This window comes from Anticarsia gemmatalis, chromosome W (assembly GCF_050436995.1).
Source record: "Anticarsia gemmatalis isolate Benzon Research Colony breed Stoneville strain chromosome W, ilAntGemm2 primary, whole genome shotgun sequence".
Lineage (NCBI taxonomy): Eukaryota > Metazoa > Arthropoda > Insecta > Lepidoptera > Erebidae > Anticarsia > Anticarsia gemmatalis.
This window is the reverse complement of record NC_134775.1, coordinates 2,289,678-2,308,919: the sequence shown is the minus strand read 5'-3', so window position 1 is coordinate 2,308,919 and position 19,242 is coordinate 2,289,678. Positions and strand designations below refer to the sequence as shown.

General features: G+C 37.5%; 1 protein-coding gene across 1 annotated transcript; it reads right to left on the bottom strand.

Annotated features, from left to right (window-relative positions):
- Window positions 1–14,240: 14,240 nt before the first annotated feature.
- On the bottom strand, window positions 14,241–17,450 carry LOC142985791 (uncharacterized). Its single transcript, XM_076134037.1, has 2 exons — window positions 15,257–17,450; window positions 14,241–14,356 (listed from the first exon to the last, which is right to left on the bottom strand). Exons 1-2 carry the CDS (start codon window positions 17,448–17,450, stop codon window positions 14,241–14,243), a joined length of 2,310 nt encoding a protein of 769 aa, XP_075990152.1.
- Between the last annotated feature and the right edge of the window lie 1,792 nt (window positions 17,451–19,242).

Sequence of the window (19,242 nt, the reverse complement as noted above, 5' to 3'; positions counted from 1 at the left end):
CTGTCCCGCTGCTAGGCAAAGGTATTCTTGAATGACGGAGGTTGTATATTGCTGACAATTATTATAACTAATTTTTTAAAACTGTAAATTTTCCAAGATTTCCTATTCCCGATTATGCTTTTTTTGGTAGTTTTCACGTTGAAGTCGCTTCGAAAACTTTTCCTAGTCGATTTCATGAGGCTGGTAGAATTTTCCTTGTGGATTTCACGATGAATACTTCACATGGTAAAATTTTCCTTTCTCATTTCATGAGGGACGTTACGTTGTAGAATTTTCCAAGTAGTTTTCATTATGAAAACTTCACATGGTAGAATTTTCCAAATAGCTTTCATTATAAAGACGTAACCTGGTAGAATTTACCAAGTAGTTTTCATTATGAAGATGTCACCTGGTAGAATTTTTCATGTAGTTTTCATTATGAAGACGTAACCTGGTAGAATTTACCGAGTAGTTTTCATTATGAAGACGTCATCTGGTAGAATTCTCCAAGTATATTTCGTCATTAAGACGTGACATGGTAGAATTTTCCGGGTCGATTTCATGATGAAGACGTCACATGTTAGAATTTTCCTGCTAGTTTTCATGATGAAGACGTCACATGGTAGAATTTTCCTAGTAGTTCTCATTATGAAGACGGCACTTGGTAGAATTTTCCTGGTAGATTTCATCATGAAGACGACACATGGTAGAATTTTCCGGGTCGATTTCATGATGAAGACGTCATATGGTAGAATTTTCCAAATTGATTCCGTTATGAAGCCGTCACATGGTAGAATTTTCCAGGTCGATTTCATGATGAAGACGTCACAAGGTAGTCTTTTCCTGCTAGTTTTTATGATGAAGACGTCACATGGTAGAAATTTCCTGCTAGTTTTCATGATGAAGACGTCACATGGTAGAATTTTCCTGGTAGTTCTCTTTATGAAGACGTCACTTGGTAGAATTTTCCTGATAGATTTCATCATGAAGACGTCACATGGTAGACTTTTTCTGCTAGTTTTTACGATGAAGACGTAACATGGTAGAATTTTCCAAATTGTTTCCGTTATGAAGCCGTCACATTGTAGAATTTTCCCGGTCGATTTCATGATGAAGACGTCACATGGTAGACTTTTCCTACTAGTTTTAGACGTCACATGGTAGAATTTTGGGAGGAGGTGCTTGCACACCAGTTAGATAGAGTAATGTGTAAAAAAAGGTACTAATGGAGAATGTTACCTAATTTTGATTTTTAGCACTCCATATTCTCGTTTAAAAATAAAAAATACTGGTGAAAGAATTACTTCGATACGTCAATTAGTTTTTGATTTATAAGTAAAACAAGTTGTAACCGCACGATGCTAACTCTCGGTGACGGTGTGACGTCACTTTGCTCAGTCTGGCTCACACAGTCCGCTTGGGGTCGCGCGCTCGGTGCGTTGAAATTATTCCTAAATACTTTTTAAAATGTCCAATTCAAATACTAGGAAATCATAATAATATGTTGTGCCTAAATGTAATTTAATTTTATGTAGGTAAGTACATAAGTAATAATAAATAACTTCATCTTATAATGAAACAATTTCTAATCGGATTGATCGCGAGTTTATTTTACTGTGGCAGGAAATATGTAAAACCAATAAGTACGCTATTATATCGGTTAAAAATTATCTTTATCTATACTATAATACTTACTATAATATAATAAAGCTGAAGAGTTTGTTTGTTTGTTTGTTTGTTTGTTTGAACGCGCTAATCTCAGGAACTACTGGTCCGATTTGAAAAATTCTTTCAGTGTTAGATAGCCCATTTATCGAAGAAGGCTATAGGCTATATAACATCACGCTACGGTCATTAGGAGCCGAGTAGCAACGAAAAATGTTACAAAAACGGGGAAAATTTTGACTCATTCTCTTAGGTGACGCAAGCGAAGTTGCGCGGGTCAGCTAGTTTCATTATAATATGCAGTGATCGTAAAAATCTAACGTATTACTTCAATGTATAATATACTAGAAGCCACCCGCGACTTCGTCCGCATGGAAACCCTTCCCGCGTAAATCCCGATCCTTCGGAAACTCCGGAATAAAAAGTAGTCTATGTGTTATTCTGGGTCTTCAGCTACCTATATATCAAATTTCATTATACCTAATCGGTTCAGTCAAATTTGCGTGAAAAGGTAACAAACATCCATACATACTTACATACGTACATACATACAAAGATATGTACATACATACATACATACGTACATACATACATACATACATATGTACATTCTCACAAACTTTCGCATTTATAATATTAAGTAGGATTTCGGAGGCAACAAAACCTCTATTTGTTTCACAAATAATTCGCAACCATTACTCCTTTTATTTTAGGTAGATTATCCGATTGCCCTTTTTCAAATCCTTTATCCATTTTATTAATCGAATAGTATTTATTATTATTATAGGTTATTTTATACATAAGCCGACGAAAAAACAACAAAATATTACGCAAGCTATCACACCAACAACAACGATTGGCGACTTAATACTAAGCGGGACGCGGCCCGCGCGGCGCGGTAATGTACTATGACGTCACAGCCGCTCACGCGGCTGTTAGCGGGACTCGATATTTTTCGAAACTTTAAATGCTTATAAAATCAAAACTATTTGGTATTTTTGACTAGAACAAAAACTAGTTTGTATGTACACATACAGGCTATACTGTGTCAAAATTTAAAGCGATTTGGCATACCTAGTAACATTCTCCATTATTAATTTTAAATATACAGGGTGTAACAGACGGTCTACCGAAAACAGAGAAAAATGATTGTAGACATGATTCTGGTGCCTATGGCGTTGAAAATTTTCATCGCTTTTTTCTTGATTTTTCCGATTTTTTTTTTGGTATTATTTGGTTAATACTACACAATGCAACATAAATATGAAAAAAAATCCCTCATATTACTGTTTTTCACAAAAAACACCAATGAATTAAAACAACGTATAAATTCGCTATCAGCTGTTCGCCCGCGGCCAATGACACCGAACGGGCGACGGCCGGCCGCGGCGGTCGACGCACGTCACGCCGCAAGTACCTACACGCGCCACACAGACACGATTACGCACACAGCCGTCAGCCTCACACTCACTAGTATGCAGCGTTATTTCGTATTTGCTGTATGTTAAAAATGAAAATGACATAATTATCCCGCTCTCCGATAAAAGGTACATTCATACGATTTAGAATGTGTGATATCTAATTATTACACGTACAAATACATACAGAACGACATAAAACCCCATTGCTATTTTTTAGCGCAGCAAAAAATCTCAAATAAACAATTTATCATGTAGGTAGGTATGCTGAAGTATTGATTTAAGTCGCAAACTTAAGAGGAACGTTATTAAAGAAATGGTATCGTCACTTTATTTCATTTGATCTTGCAAACTTCTATTCGATACTTACACGCTCATTCATACTTCATGCAAGCGCGGTGCGACTACTTTGCCGATAATTAGATGCTTAGTACCTACTTCTCCGGGGATTATAAATTATGATAAGTTAGTTTTTCTGATAAGAATATTAATGGATATTGATTGTTATCATAGCAATGATAACAGTACCTAAATTTTTTATGGTTTAGTTAAATAATTGTTTCGTGTTTATTTTATTTACTTTAATCTGGTAATCTGGTCTGTGTAATTAATATCAAAGTATTTTAAACTTACATCAATATTTTTTGTAATGTTATTCGGTATCTGAATAAAATTACAATGCAATGAGTTACAACTGTAACAAGTAAAATAGTAATTCGTCGCAGTCATAGGCCTTATCAATATTTTATTGAATCTAATCTCTCGCTGGGAACCTAACTCGTCGCTCGTCACCAAATCGGAGGCGCGAGGGGCGCGGGTGGCGCGGGTGAGGGGCGGGGCGCACTATGGATCGATAATCGGCTGTAGAAGGCATAAGATCTCGATGTCCTGAATGTTATCTGGGGGCACTTCGAAGTGCCCCCGCAAGTCGAGCAAAAAAAAAGCGGCACGGCCGTAACATCCTTCTCTCGAAGCAATTCGGGCTATTTTTGACACCCCTATAATTTCGTTGTGGATAAAACAAGAAGCCTGGATTTTCAGCAACTAATCAGGCATTGTATAAACACGGTTTGTTTAAAATTTCAGTCAGTTTGAACCAGTAGTTTAAGAATGACAACTTGTTAAAATTTTGAATTCTGTCACTCACTGATTCACTGATTCACTGATTCACTGACTCACTGACTCACTGACTCACTGAGGTACTTCTAGCAGACTTAGAAGCTTAAAATTTAGAATACAAATAGGGTTTAGTGTATTAATCATGGGAAAAATTAAATATTTTCTAATTTCGGTTCAGTTTTCTAAATACACCAACTGCAACAATAACTTCGTAATCCCATATAAATGTATAAGATTACAAGGTTACATTTGCAGTTAATGAATTATTATTACTGTAGAAAATAAAATAAATAGGTGTAAATGTACCTATATATGAGGCATAACGGGAGGGGGTATAGGGTGGGTAAGGGTGTTTAGCCCATGAAACTGAACAACATTCCCATAGGAAAATATGTTGAATTATGAAAAAAAAACGTCTTTCCATACAAATTGGACTTATGTTCGCTCTACAAAAAGAAGTGAGATGCCACCAAAAACATTCTGTAAAAACCTCAAGTCTCGCCGTAAAAAGTTGTGACAACAACAAACAAATAGATCGACTTGGTCATCGCAAGAAAACACAAATTCGCCATTAACATTTCAGGAGCATTCACTTCTCGTCGTGCTGTGTAGTGTGATACATACTAATAATCAAATCATGCGATGGCCAGGTCGGTCTATTTGTTTTAGAGGTATTTTTTTTTAATTAGCATGATAATAACATACGTAATAGATGAAGAAGATAGAAGCTCCTTTAAGTAGAGACTAAATAGATTAATCGACTTGGTATTATATAGAATCACAACTTTTTACGGCGAGACTTGAGGTTTTTACAGAATGTTTTTGATGGCATTTTTTTTTTATGGAAATGTCTTCTACTAATCATTACTGTTCTATAAAATGTGTCATCATGTCATCAACCGTCCTTAATTTGTTGATTCACGGAGGGGACATAAATGCTATTGTACCAATTGGAAGTCTTTCGGAAAAAGTTTCAGAGGCCCAAAACAAAGATTTTAGGAGGTTCAGAGAGCTTCATTCGAGGAGTAATGCGATTTTGTGATTTATTAGAATGTTTTGGTCTAAGCATAAAAAATATTGTAAATTACACTGTCTTGTTATAGTCAATTACAGTTACAATGGAGAAAGTTATGGTATGCCAAATCTCTTTTAATTTTGACACAGTATAGCCTGTATGTATACATATTATAAACTAGTTTTTGCTTTAGTCAAAAATACCAAATAGTTTTGATTTTATAAGCATTCAAAGTTTCGAAAAATATCGAGTCCCGCTAATAGCCGCGTTAGCGGCTATGGCGTCATATTACATTACCGCGCCGCGCGGGCAGCGTCCCGCCTAGTATTAAGTCGCCAATCGTTGTTGTAGGTGTAATAACTTGCGCAGTATTTTGTTGTGTTTTCGTCCGCTTATGTATAAAATAACTTTTAATAATAGTAAATACTATTCGATTAATAAAATGGATAAAGGATTTTAAAAACGGCAATCGGATAATCTACCTAAAATAAATGGAATAATGGTTGCGAATTATTTGTGAAACAAATAGAGGTTTTGTTGCCTCCGAAATCTTACTTAATATCATAAATGTAAAAGTTTGTGAGAATGTACATATGTATGTATGTCATTGTATGTACGTAGGTATGTACGTATATATGTATGCATGTACGTACGTTTGTGTGTACGTACGTACGTATGTATGTTTGTATAAGTATGTATGTAAGTATGTATGTATGTATGTATGTACGTATGTATGTATGTATGTACGTAAGTAAGTATGTATGGATGTTTGTTACTCTTTCACGCAAATTTGACTGAACCTATTACGATGAAATTTGATATAATTATAGGTAGCTGAAGACCCAGAATAACACATAGACTACTTTTTATCCTGGAGTTCCCGAAGGATCGGGATTTACGTGGAAAGGGTTTCCATGTGGACGCAGTCGCGGGCGGCTTCTAAACTAGTCCCAAAAATTAAGGGATATAAAAAAAAATCCAAATTTTTGGGTGATTTTCAACAAGCTGTAACTCCGAGGAAAATGGTCGTACAGAAAAAATTAAAAAAACAAATTGTAGCTCCAAGTGTCTTGTTTTTAGATATGACCTTGAAAAAAGCAAATCGCGTGCCTATGCTCACTCCACGACATCGTCGAGCCCGATTGGCTTATGCGCATGACCATCACGATTGGGGTCGTAGACGACAATGGACCAGTGTCTTATGGACTGACGAATCTCGATTTTGACTTCATGGCAGCGATAGACGATCTCTCGTTTTGCGATTTGCTTTTTAATCGAAAAAATAAAGATTTTAGAGAGAAAAAATTTTTTATTAAAAAAATGAATAAAAATCACAAAATTGCTCACAATGGTGATTTTTGCAACAACAAAGAATTTGAAGCTTCGGGGCACAATGAAAAAAAAAATCGCAGCGCTTTGAATTTTTGAGGGATTTTAGGGGACACTTTGAGGTTGAAAAATTACCGACGATATCTTTCGTTCATCCATTTATCTAAAGTTAAACCAAGATATCCAAATATCCTTAATTTTGCGAATTTTTGTCTTTTTTTCAGTCCGAGTTTTCAATTCAAAAAAAAAATTTTTCTTAAACGATGTTTACATTTTCTTATAGAAAATATTGTGCAGATTTCAAAACCCACCTTTGATTTCCTGTACGATCATTATTTCCGGAGTTATTGAATATCAAAGTCAAAAATAACTTTTTTGCTTTGATTGACGATAACTCCGTGGCAAATCGTCGTACAGGCTTTTTGAATACGGCAAATTATAGAAGAATAAATTTTCTAAAAGAAATTTAGAACGAAAGTATGAAAAAAAATTTTTTGAAGCCCGTGGACCTTTTTTTAGGAGGGAAAAAATTTGGAAACATTTTTTTTGGTAGTTTTCGTAGGATTTCTCCAGACCTTTTTTCTGTACGACCATTTTCGTCGGAGTTACAGTTTGTTGAAAATCACCCAAAAATTTGTTTTTTTTTATCCCTTAATTTTTGGGACTAGTGTAGTATATATACGATCTATGTTAGATATTTACGATCACTGCATATTATAATGAAACAATTTTTAACCGAAATAATCGCGTGCTTATTGATTTTATATTTTTCCTGCCACAGTAAAATCAATAAACTCGCGATCAATCCGGTTAGAAATTGTTTCATTATAAGATGAAGTTATTTATTATTACTTATGTACTTACCTACATAAAATTAAATGACATTTAGGCACAACATATGATTTCCTAATATTTGAATTGGACATTTTTAAAAGTATTTAGGAATAATTTCAACGCACCGAGCGCGCGACCGCAAGCGGACTGTGTGGGCCAGACTGAGCAAGTGTAAAGTGACGTCACACCGTCACCGAGAGCTAGCATCGTGCGGTTACAACTTGTTTTGCTTATAAATCAAAAACTAATTGACGTATCGAAGTAATTCTTTCACCAGTATTTTTTATATTTAAACGAGAATATGGAATGCTAAAAATCAAAATTAGGTAACATACTCCATTACACTTAAGCATTAAAATTAAAATGTATCATAAACAAAATATTTAATTTGGAAATTTTGAAGATTTTTAGAAAAAAAATCGCAAGTGATGCCGCGATATAAAGTACTTATGACAAAAAATAGAACTATATCAGTGTGCAAGGATATAACGGCCAACCTTGCGATTCCAGAGATATTCTCATTTTTCATGTCAGCTCCATACATTTTTTCTTAACTACATATATTATAACTCTTCCATTTGTGCACACAATTACTTCATATGACATTTTATAGAACAGTAATGATCAGCAGAAGACATTTCTTTAAAAAAAACATAAACGACATCGAGATCCTATGTCTTCTACAGCCGATTTTCGGTCCACCGTGCGGCGCGAGTTTGCGGTGCGGCGCCGGCGGCGGCGGCTCTCTTTGAGGCCCAGCGCAGACAGAGCGGAATAATCCTCGCGCGGTCTCGGGCATTTTCTTTACGGCTCGCGTATGCTCGAGCATGCTCGCGACTGCGCGAGCCTGCGCGAGGAAAGCGTTCTAGGTTACCATTCTACATTAAACAGGCCAGTTTGTCGTGAATTTCGTCAACGATGGTGGACTGGGCCATGATTATAATTGCTCTTTTGGCTGAAGATGAATAAAAATGATGTTCTCCCTCTTTAAACTCAGTAACAACATTGAAACTTCTCGTACGGTGCCGGCGGCGGCGCGATGCCGCGCGGGGATACCCGCGCGTCCTCGAGGACGCGCGAGCATTTTTTGTCAAGTTCAAGCAATTATGCTCTTTATTTTAATGATATTAAAGTTGATTTTCAAGTGCGTTAAAAAATTCCTCTCCGCTGCGCTCCTCTCGGTCTGCGCTGACCCTGATAGTTTGAGCAGTTCGCTCGCGCGGAAGACGGAAGCTCTTCACCGGTTTCGCTATATCGTGTTCGTCGTGTCGTGTGTGAACTGTTGTTTATCATTACTTGTTTTTGTTTCGGTATTGCGTCATTTGTGTTTTTATTGTTATATTATTTTTGTTATTGTTGTTTTGGAAGTGCAGTTGTGTTTGTGAATACGAAGAAATGTTAATGTGTTATGGTGAAGCACGTGGAAGTGCACGGCGTGCTCTGCACCTGTACGTCCAGAATCCAAAGGTACCCAAACTCTCGCCAGACACCGGGTAATTGCGTGTTCATTGACATTGATAACAATTTGTTTTAGCACTTTCTTATTATTGGTAACATTTTGCTATTATTGTTTGATTTCACGTAAGCCAAGTAGGTAGATATTTACGTACAATTAGACTATGAGCTTTTGTAACTTAAGGGCTTACTTACGATACAATAAGCGATACGTAAGATTGTTATCAAATGATAGCGTTGCATACAAATAAGTGCATAGACGTGGTTGTACGCGTACGTACCTACGACGCGTCGCGACATGTCTTTGCACAGCGCGCCTCGCGCCGCCGGCCGCGGTGAACTAGCTACTAGCGCGAGCGCAGAGTGTGTTAAAAACCCGATTTTTGTTTCGTCGTCTTTTTATTGAATTAATCGATAGAGTATACAATTCTGATGATTAGAGTAAAACTCCGGGCTCCCTAAGACTTGTACTTTTTTTTTATTAAATGTCAAAGTTCCGGAATATCCGACTATTAAAAATGAAAAAAAATTAATTACAATTTAACGGAAGTACTCATTCCAGAATTTATTGATTCTATCGAAAGAACGTATAACAGCCGACGTTTCCACCAATTCCTGTAGCTTTAGTATGAATAGGTCAAGAGATATGATTTTTTTTTTCATTTTTCGTTTTTATTTTTTTATTCATCTAAACCGCCGTAGTAGGTGGTCATTCCTACATCAAAAAATTGCTGATAATTTCTATTATTTGCAGTATTATTTCTAAAACCTAACTCGTTGGTTTCCAGGAGTTATTTGAAAGTTTAGTAATATACGAAATATCCGCACATAGGGCTGCCACTTGAATTAAAATTTAATTTATTAATTTTTATTAAGTTTAACTTTCATATAACGATCGTAACAAGATTTTATTATTTTGTGGCTTAAATGGCAAAAAATGAATAATTTTATAAGGAAAATAAAAAAACAAATGAAGAAATTGGTATTATGTTGATTGATACACTTTCTTGGAATCTGTCTATAAATAATTATAACTGAAAAGACTCAATTTATAGTAAATAAAAGAAAATCCTTTCCGATGACTTATCTTTCTAATTAGCCAACCCATGATTATGTGTGCGTATGCCCAGCGGAAAAATATGGAAAATCGTAATTTGAGTTTAACAGGGAATTAGTGTGTAATATCGTGTAAAGGTGTATCTATAGTACACATTTGTGTATCCACCCACTGCAGAGCTATTCAATGAAAACGGTTTCCGCTGGGACTACGTCATCCCAGCGGAACTTTTTTCCCCGTGGATGCAGAAGAAAAAAAATGCATGCACAAATTAGTGTGAATTTGTGCATTAATGTTTATGTAAAAATGAAATTTGTGCAACATAAAAGTGCGAAGATATTCAAGTTTCCGCTGCGCTGACGTTTGGCCATTCGCTGGAAATCATATGAAACGGTCCACTGTAGGCTTGATTTTTTTTATGCACGTTGCTTTCAATTTGTTTTTAACGTGTGTGAAAACAGAATATGAAAAAAACATCCCGTTCAGAAGATATAAATAAAAAGTGAAATAGGGTTTTTAGGTCTTAGTACTTAAAGTAGGCACTCTAGAGCCTAACTTTCATCGTCAATATGGATCTTGTAAGGGTCTTCAGTGCCTTGCCAAGTTTTATGTATGTGTATTCAGTAATTAATGAGCAATAACATAATTTACTACGACCGGACTACTGTATTGTATCACATCCGATTGTTGGGTTTATCTCGCCGTTGACGGTACCCCGGTAGTTGTTATAAATAATTAACACCACGCCACTATAGTATATATAAAAAGGTTTATTGTTCATAGAATTACCGCGGTATGTATCTGAGTCGTACTTCGCGTATATGTAACTTGTTTGCTGTTGACACACACGATCGCGTCACAACGGTTGTTATACGACTGACCTAAAAGAAATAAATATGCAAGTTGCATATTTATTTAATTTAGGTAAATTTGTTGTATGAGCATTATTGGCTCGTACATGCTCCCGAGGGAAAGATAAGAACGTACTCAGATCACAAAACCTGCGGTATAGTTACAAGTTACAAGATTAAATAATCAATGGTTATTAGTTAAGTAAATGTTAAATAAGTATAAAGTTACAAAAGTAAATGTTAAATAAGTATAAAGTTACAAAAGTGTAAAAGCAATAAAACAATAAGCAATCTAAATCACATTTCATAAAATAATATAATCAAAGTTTGAACGTTGTTCTCATAGCTGGTTGCGGCTGAGGATCGTCTCTTCGAAACTCCATGTCCTTCTTCTTGGAATGTTTATCTCCTATTTCAGCGTAGGTAGCCATTTCCTCTAGTTCTATATTTTCTGTGTGTAGTTTGATTGAAGTTTCTTTTGTTTTTGGGGTAATATCCTTCTTGGATGCGGAAAGATATCTTCTCACTCGCCATACTATGATAGCGACGACGCATCCTCCCACCAGCAAGGAGCTTATCGTGTAATTGCCGATGTCGTGTATAGTCAATTCGTTAGGCAAAATCTCTTGATTTTTCTGTGCGGCTATCTGGTTGTCGAGTAATCGGTGTTCATCTGATAGGTTCAGGTTAGGTAGTACAATCTTTGTTTTTGTGAACGTATTCCACATATCATTTGGTGAGTCAATAGTAGGCACTTCCAGACTAATTCCGATGTTCGTTTGGCTACTAAGCTGCTAAGCACGTTATGTGAGTAAATAGTAGCGTCTTTGTATTGTATTACACAATCCTGACCTAGGGCAAGAAGCCCCGCCTTTGTAATAATTGTTGTTGAAATTCGATTCTCGCATACTATACGGGTCGCGCACTCGCTGATGCAATTGTACATCCATACGTTTGGTCTCTGTAACTTTATCCATTGGTCAGAACATTGTTGCAGTACCCAATCACATGTGATATTGTTGACATTTTGACTCAGCATTTTTGCTTCGCAAGATGCTGTGGTCCCATGTAAGTTACTTATGGGCGTATAGTAGGGAATGCAATCCCGACTCGAGATCGTCAACTCGAGATCCCTCGCGATCACAAATATCAATCCCGCGGGATCCCGAGATTTTCGGGATCCCGTCTAGTTAGTAAAAATAATACAATTCGAACGGCTTGTTTAATGTAATATGTGTGTGATAGTGTGGTGAATGCAATAAATTATTATTTGAAAGAAAATAAGAGCCTTTATTTTTCAATATTACTAACAACGTAACATAATTAACAGGTGTAATAACATGAACATAATCAAAAAAGTAGGTGTAGCTCCAGGAGATCAAAATAAAAAGTAATCACATGGCATTTTGAAAGTAGCCTCTTAAAATACAAAGTGTATCTGTCGCAGTAAGATAGATAAAGCCGTAACATAGTTATATCCCTAGGGATATACTATATTTTTTTTTAAACCACCCAGAAGGAGGAGCCCCGCGAAGCGGGGCTCCGGCGACATCTTCAAACTCTCATTATAACTATGTTACGGCGTATAATTATATCCCTAGGGATATAACTATGTTACGGCTTTATCTATCTTACTGCGACATATCAATAGTACGAGCTTCTAATCGGCATCTTAAATCTATTGCAATGTAGCCAGCTGCTGAAAATGCCCTCTCCGACAATCCCGAACGGGATCTCGTCATATTATGCTTCGGGATTGATCCCGAAAAAATACACGGGATCTCGCGAGATCGGGATCCCGCGAGATCGGGATTGCATTCACTAGCGTATAGGCGTGGCAAATGTAGTTGTCCGTCGTCATTGTAGTACATTGTTGAAGATCAGCCTCTTCTATCTGTATGTAGGTATTCTTTACAAAGTTCACTCCTATATACTTTGTTGTTATTGCTATCACCTGACATTGGTTAGTCGTGTGCTGTCTAGGTATAGGTATAGGTATATTGCGATATAATGTATATTCGTCATCGCTTAGTAATGGGATATGTAGTTCAAAAAGTAGGTATTGTTCAGTGAGTCGGGCTTTGACATAAATAAGTTTGTAAATATTCTGTCTGTCCGCTCCATTGCTGTTTTTAATAGGTAACGTAAATCTTTTCGATATAATGCCGGCAATGTAATTGAGTTGTTCCGATAGTTGCTCCGGCGTGAACAGATTCATATCGAGATTTCCTCTATAGATATCTGTTAATGCATCTAAGAGCATTTGTTGGTTTCTTCTTAATACTGAGAGTAGCGAACTGGCTGTTAACGCCCCAGCGTTGACCTCACTCATCATTCTCATAATTAAGAATCTGTTTTCGATGACTGCCATAGAATGTTGTGTATCGTTAATATATTGCTGAATTGCTTCCAGTTGCGTTTTTACAAAGTCTTCATTTTTCTTCAAAATATTGTTTTCTGCCTCGATAATAAGTGTCTGATTTCTTATCAGTTGTAGTAAATATTGTTCGTTTGTTTTGATTTTTTGTATGTCTTGAGTGTATTTTTCTGCGAAATCGCTGTCCAGTACACCAAACAGGGCTCGTGCAAGGTTTCCTACGCCGTTAACGTAGCCGCGCCTTCGTTGTTGATGTTGAGACAGTAACAAAGTGTTGTATTCATTTAACTGGTTCATTTCAAACTTGAGTTGTTGTATCGTAGAGTGGCATGGCTCGTTGGGTATCGTGTCGCATAGTTGAACTAAATGATTAACGAAATTCTCGACCTTTTTTGTACTTTGCCAGAATGTTGACAGGTTGTAGTATACCAGTAGTTTCCACTCGTCATGTATAAGTTGAACATTTCCCACAGGATCGAAATAGATAGGTTGATTTTCAGGTAACGGAGTTATTTTAAAATGTTGCGTGGGTGATGCTAGTCCACATGATAGCGTTGTAAATGCTACCAGTAGCACCATAAGTAAACTATTGACCTTTTTCTGAGTTTTAAAGGTCCTTTTTTCGTCCTTGCAATGTTCAGGTTGAGTTAGGGGGGCTAGCTTCGTTATGGGTCTTTTCAGTACTCCATTTTGTGTCTTGAGCGTAACCACTCGAACTAAGTTGTCGCTACCCGGGTGCAATTCTACCACGCGGCCCATAGCCCACTTGCCCGGAGGCAGATTGTCTTCCTTCACAAGAACTAATTGTCCTTTCTGTATATTTTCTTTCGTTTGTTGCCATTTATTTCTGTTTTGTAATAAATGGAGATATTCTTTTGACCAGCGATCCCAATAGTGTCGGCGCATAAGTTCAATAAGTTTCCAGTTGTTTCTAATGTCTATAGACTTTAGTTCTGTCGGTGTATTGAGTGGTAGTGAGAGCGTCGGACTTCCTGTGAGGAAATGTCCGGGAGTAAGGTAATCCAGGTCTTCTACATCCTCAGATAACGGACTCAGCGGCCTACTGTTCATGCACGCTTCGATTTGGGTCAGAAGCGTAGTAAACTGTTCGTAGGTTAGATTCTGTTGTCCGATTACCCGTTCACAAGTGTGCCTTCATAGAGCGTACAGCAGCTTCCCATAAACCGCCTGCTGATGGCCAGGATGGAGCGTTGAAATGCCACTCAATTTGAAGGTCGTTGATCTCTCTAAAGAACTCTGGCGACAGCATTGTTTTATATAGTTGGAATTCTTCTTTTAATACTTTTGCAGCCCCGACGAAGTTAGTCCCGTTATCGGAATAAATATGTTTTGGAGTTCCCCTTCTAGCACACATTCGTCTTAATGCAGCTATGAAAGTTTGCGTCGATAGGTCCGACACAAGTTCAATATGTACGGCTTTTGTGCACATACATATAAATATAGCAATATAGCCTTTGCATGTTTTTATCCCACGGCCTTTGTTTATTTTTATATTCACATAGCCTGTAAAGTCCACGCCATTATGTGAAAAAGGTCTCGAGGGAGTGATCCTTTCTTTAGGGAGGTTAACCATTAACTGGTCAGTTCGGGTTGCTGCGTAACGACGGCATAGTATGCACTGTCGTAGTATCTTCTTAACTGTTCGATTACCGCTGATAATCCAGTATTTGTTTCTAGTGTAAGCTAGCGTTAATCTTGCTCCACCGTGTAACGTTCGTTGATGCGCCTTTTCAATAATCAGACGGGTCAGCCTTCCTTCTCCGGGGATGAGAAGGGGGTGTTTGGTTTCCTCTGGTAAGTTTGCGTTTTTTAGACGTCCTCCGACGCGAAGAAGTCCATTGGAATCCAAAAACGGGTTAAGTTTCAATATGGTACTCTTGTTTGGCAATTTTCCGTTTTTCTTGAGAGATGTTATTTCGTTTTCAAAATAAGTATCTTGTATAGATTTAATAATTATACATAATGCATCGTTTATTTCCTTCAAGTTCGGTTCATTGCGCTCATTCGACCTTTTGTATTTCAATGTGTCAGCGAAACGTATTACCCAGGCGAGTACTCTTGTAATACGATCTAAGTTGCTATGTCGCTCAAGTAATGAATTAATTGATTCATTTTTATTCGTCATGGGTTCCGTACTGTTAGCCGTGTAACAGTTTGTTTGAAAACCCTCGATGGTAGTAAAAGTTTCCTTTGAGGTAGGGTCCAGGTTTTCTTTTTCCTTGAGCCATTGAGGTCCTTCCCACCATAGCGAAAAGTCAACCAGTTTCGATGGTGGCAGTCCCCTTGTTGCACAGTCGGCAGGGTTTTCGCTACTCTTCACGTAACCCCAGTTTATCGCAGGCACGATTTTTATTATTTCTGTTGTTCTGTTTGTTACGTATTTCTCGTATTTTGTTTGACTTCCTTGAAGCCATGCTAGGACTACTTTCGAGTCAGTCCAGCAGGATATCTTGAGATCGTAATCTGTCAGGATTTTCGATATTTTTTCAATTAATTTCGCTAACAAAACAGCGGCACATAATTCTAACTTTGGTATTGTAGTCTTTTTCTTGATTGGTGCCACTTTAGTTTTTGCTGCGAGTAACGTAATGACGTATGCGCCAGTCGGTGACGTAGTTCGGCTATAGATGACGCATGCGTAGGCTTGCTCGCTCGCGTCACAGAATGCTTGTAACTCGATTGTTTTATTGGTTTCATTTTTCATCCATCTTGGTAAACTGATTTTGTTTATGTTTGGTAAATCGTATTTAATTTTTAACCATTCTTTTTCTATGGTGGCCAGTACATTTTTGTCCCAGCCAATGTTTTTACAATCGTCATTCCACAATTTTTGAAAAATGAGTTTTGCTTGTATGGTCATCGGAGCCAGCCAACCGAGCGGATCGTAGATCTTGCTTATCTCTGATAACAGCCTGCGTTTCGTGTACGGTGCAGGTTTGTTATTGTTTGGTGACGTACTAATAAAATGGAATGTGTCACTTGTGTCATTCCATGCGAGTCCCAGTGGCTTGCTGAACTCTTGTTGTTTGAAGTTAAAATCGGAAGTGTGTTTTTTCTCTTTTGTTTGTAATACTTCAATAATACATGGTTCGTTGGTGGCCCATTTTCGTAAAACAAAACCACCCTTTTTCAGCAGCTCGTAAAGCTCTTTTTGCAGTAATTTTGTTGACTCGATGGTATGGTGACCCGTTGTGACGTCATCCATATAAAAGTCATTTTGCAGTGCCTTTTGGGCTAAAGGGAAAGCGTTGCCTTCATCTTCAGCCAGTTGTCGTAGAGTGCGCATAGCTATGAATGGTGCGGCTTTGGTGCCGTATGTAAGTGTACACAGCTGCATCTCTCTAAGTGGTTCTCTCACAGAGTTTCTCCAAATTATCTTTTGAAGACATTGTTGATCTTGATGAATAAGGATTTGACGGTACATTTTTTCAATGTCCGCCGTTAGAACATATTTATAGCTTCTCCACTTGATGATCAGCGATAAAATATCCTTCTGAAGATTAGGCCCTTTTTCCATCAAGTCGTTTAGGCTGTAGCCGGAGTCAGTCTTCATCGAAGCATTGAAAACAGCTCGTAGTTTGGTTGTTGTTGAGCTCTCCCTTAACACACCGTGATGGGGTAAGTAGGTTTGTAGTTTATTCTCGGATGTAGCCACTGATTTCATGTGACCTAATTCTATGTACTCTTGGATGAATTGTTTGTATAATTTTGCAAAATATTCTTGTCTCGCCATTTTCTTTTCTAAGTGAAGAAATTGTTCTATAGCTTGTGATTTTGACTGTCCGAGTGTTTGTTCATAATTAGCCTTCATTGGCATTTTTACAATGTATCGCCCATCGTTCGAACGTTCTGTTGTTTCAGCGTAATACTTTTCACAGTATTCGTCTTTCTGTGTAGGTTTCGGGTCCGAAGGAATTTCTTCTATCTCCCAAAATTTTGATATGTTTTCTAGCTCTGTCAGCGTAACTAGACAGTTAAATTGCTTTGTTGCACCACAGAGAATCCAGCCCAACTTCGTTTGTTGCGCTACTGGTGATTCACTGCTGTGCTTGAGTACTCCTTCTAGGATAACATCAGAGTATATTTCCGCCCCCAATAATATGTCGATGGGGCCAGAGATGTTAAAGTTAGGATCCGCCAACTTTATGTTATGGAGGTGTGTCCAATTTTCTACGTTGATGTTTGAGTTGGGCAGGTTGTTAATCAGCTTACGCATTACTAATGCTTCGGTTCTGAATGTATAATCAGAGTGGATAGATTTACATTCTAGCTGAATCATTCCTTTACTCGTGCCCATTGAAGTCCCGACGCCAGTGACAGCGGCGTTCATTTTGTTTCGGGGTAAGTTCAATCGTTGAGCAGCATTTTCCGTAATCAAGGTTACTTGAGAGCCTTGATCCAGTAACGCCCGAAGGACGACGTAATCTCCTTCTTTGTTTTTCACTCTCAGTTGAAGAGTCGTTAGCAGGATCTCTTGTTCACCGTTTATGTGATTGGAAGATCGCTCAGCTACTGTTCTGGTGGATGGCTTAGATTGTTGACCTTTCAGATTATCATCATGGAGAAGGGAATGATGTTTAAAGTTGCATGTGCGGCATCTTTTCGTTGAGTTGCATTTATTGCCGCCGTGACTAAACAAACAATTTTTACATAAATTCAATTTGTTTGTCGTTTGGTTTCGTGATGCAATATCCATGTCTATAAATGTAGGACATTGCCTCAGTGCATGATCGTTTTTGCAGAGTGGACATTTTCGTAGCGATGCATGATAGGTTTTTGTACACTTTTCTGCGTCTTTAAAGTTCGTTGACTTGTAATTATTATAATTTTTGTGTTGCGAATTCGTTGAATAATTTGATTTCAGATCCCCTTTTTTGTTTCGGGATGTTTCCAATGTCATGAACCTCAATTCCAGGAACTCCATAAACTCTTCTAAGTCTGGAAGCTCTCTTGAATGTTTCATGTTTTGTATGTAGTCACCGTAAGTGACTGTCATCCAATTTCGATGATAATAAATGCACGATAATTGGACCCCACACAGGAATATCGATGTTTATGTTCTCTAACGCATTTAAACATTCCTTGGTGGTGTCATGTAGCTTTTTCAAATTTGATGAGTTCGGTTTATCGATTGACGGTTGATTGAGAAGTGTCTCAATGTATGACGTGAAAAGTAATCGCCTATTGTCATAGCGATGCTGGATGATTTCCAGGCATGAGTCATAATTCTCAGCGCTTACAGGCAGGTGTTTGATTAACTTTTCAGCTTCACCTCTCAATTTAGATTTTAGAAACTTCATCTTTTGTGTTTTGTTTAGCGTTGGGTTGTTATGAATCATCTCAAAGAATAAATCTCTAAATGAAATCCAGTTGTTGTAAGCGCCATTGAACTCTGGTAGTTCAATTCGTGGTGTTGTTTTTTCGTAATGAGATGTTTCAAAGATTTTTCTATTTAAATCTTCTTTCAGTTTGTCGTAGACTTGCTCCCAATGGTCGAATTTCGCTTCATAATCACCGTCGTTTCCTTGCAGTAAGTAGCTTATTTCCCAGTGAATCTTGTCTATGGATGCCCACTTAGATTGTAAGATGTTGAGTTGATCTTGAAGTTGCCATTTCTCTTTCATGTCATCCAGATTCGTTTTTGAGATCGCTCGCTGTAAGGCGTTGAAGTTACACGTCTGATTACGTAAAAGCGTAGATAAGTTCTTGTCAGACTCATCCACAGTCACTGTTGTATCAAACTGTGGCTTGTCCCGGGTTTCTGGCGATTTCGGTTTCGAAATACCCGAAAATCCAGGCGCGTTCACTAACTCGTTGAGTAGTTGAGTCATAGACTTCATTGTCTCGTCGAACATATCTTGCGTTATATCGAAAATGTTCTTGTTGAAGTATTCATGATCTTTGTTAGCAGACTCATACTTCTTAATAATTTCGTGATTGGTACGAAATTCATCCCAGAGAGACTGTAAAGCGTCGATGCGTTTGTTAAGGTAATCTATGTTTTTTCTACTCACAGAATCCTTTTTGTAATTGGATTGAAGAGCTTTGATTTTCTCGTAGCTGGTTTGTTGCTTGTTTATAAGTTCTACAAATTGGGCGTAGTTTTCCATCGACATGTTGCT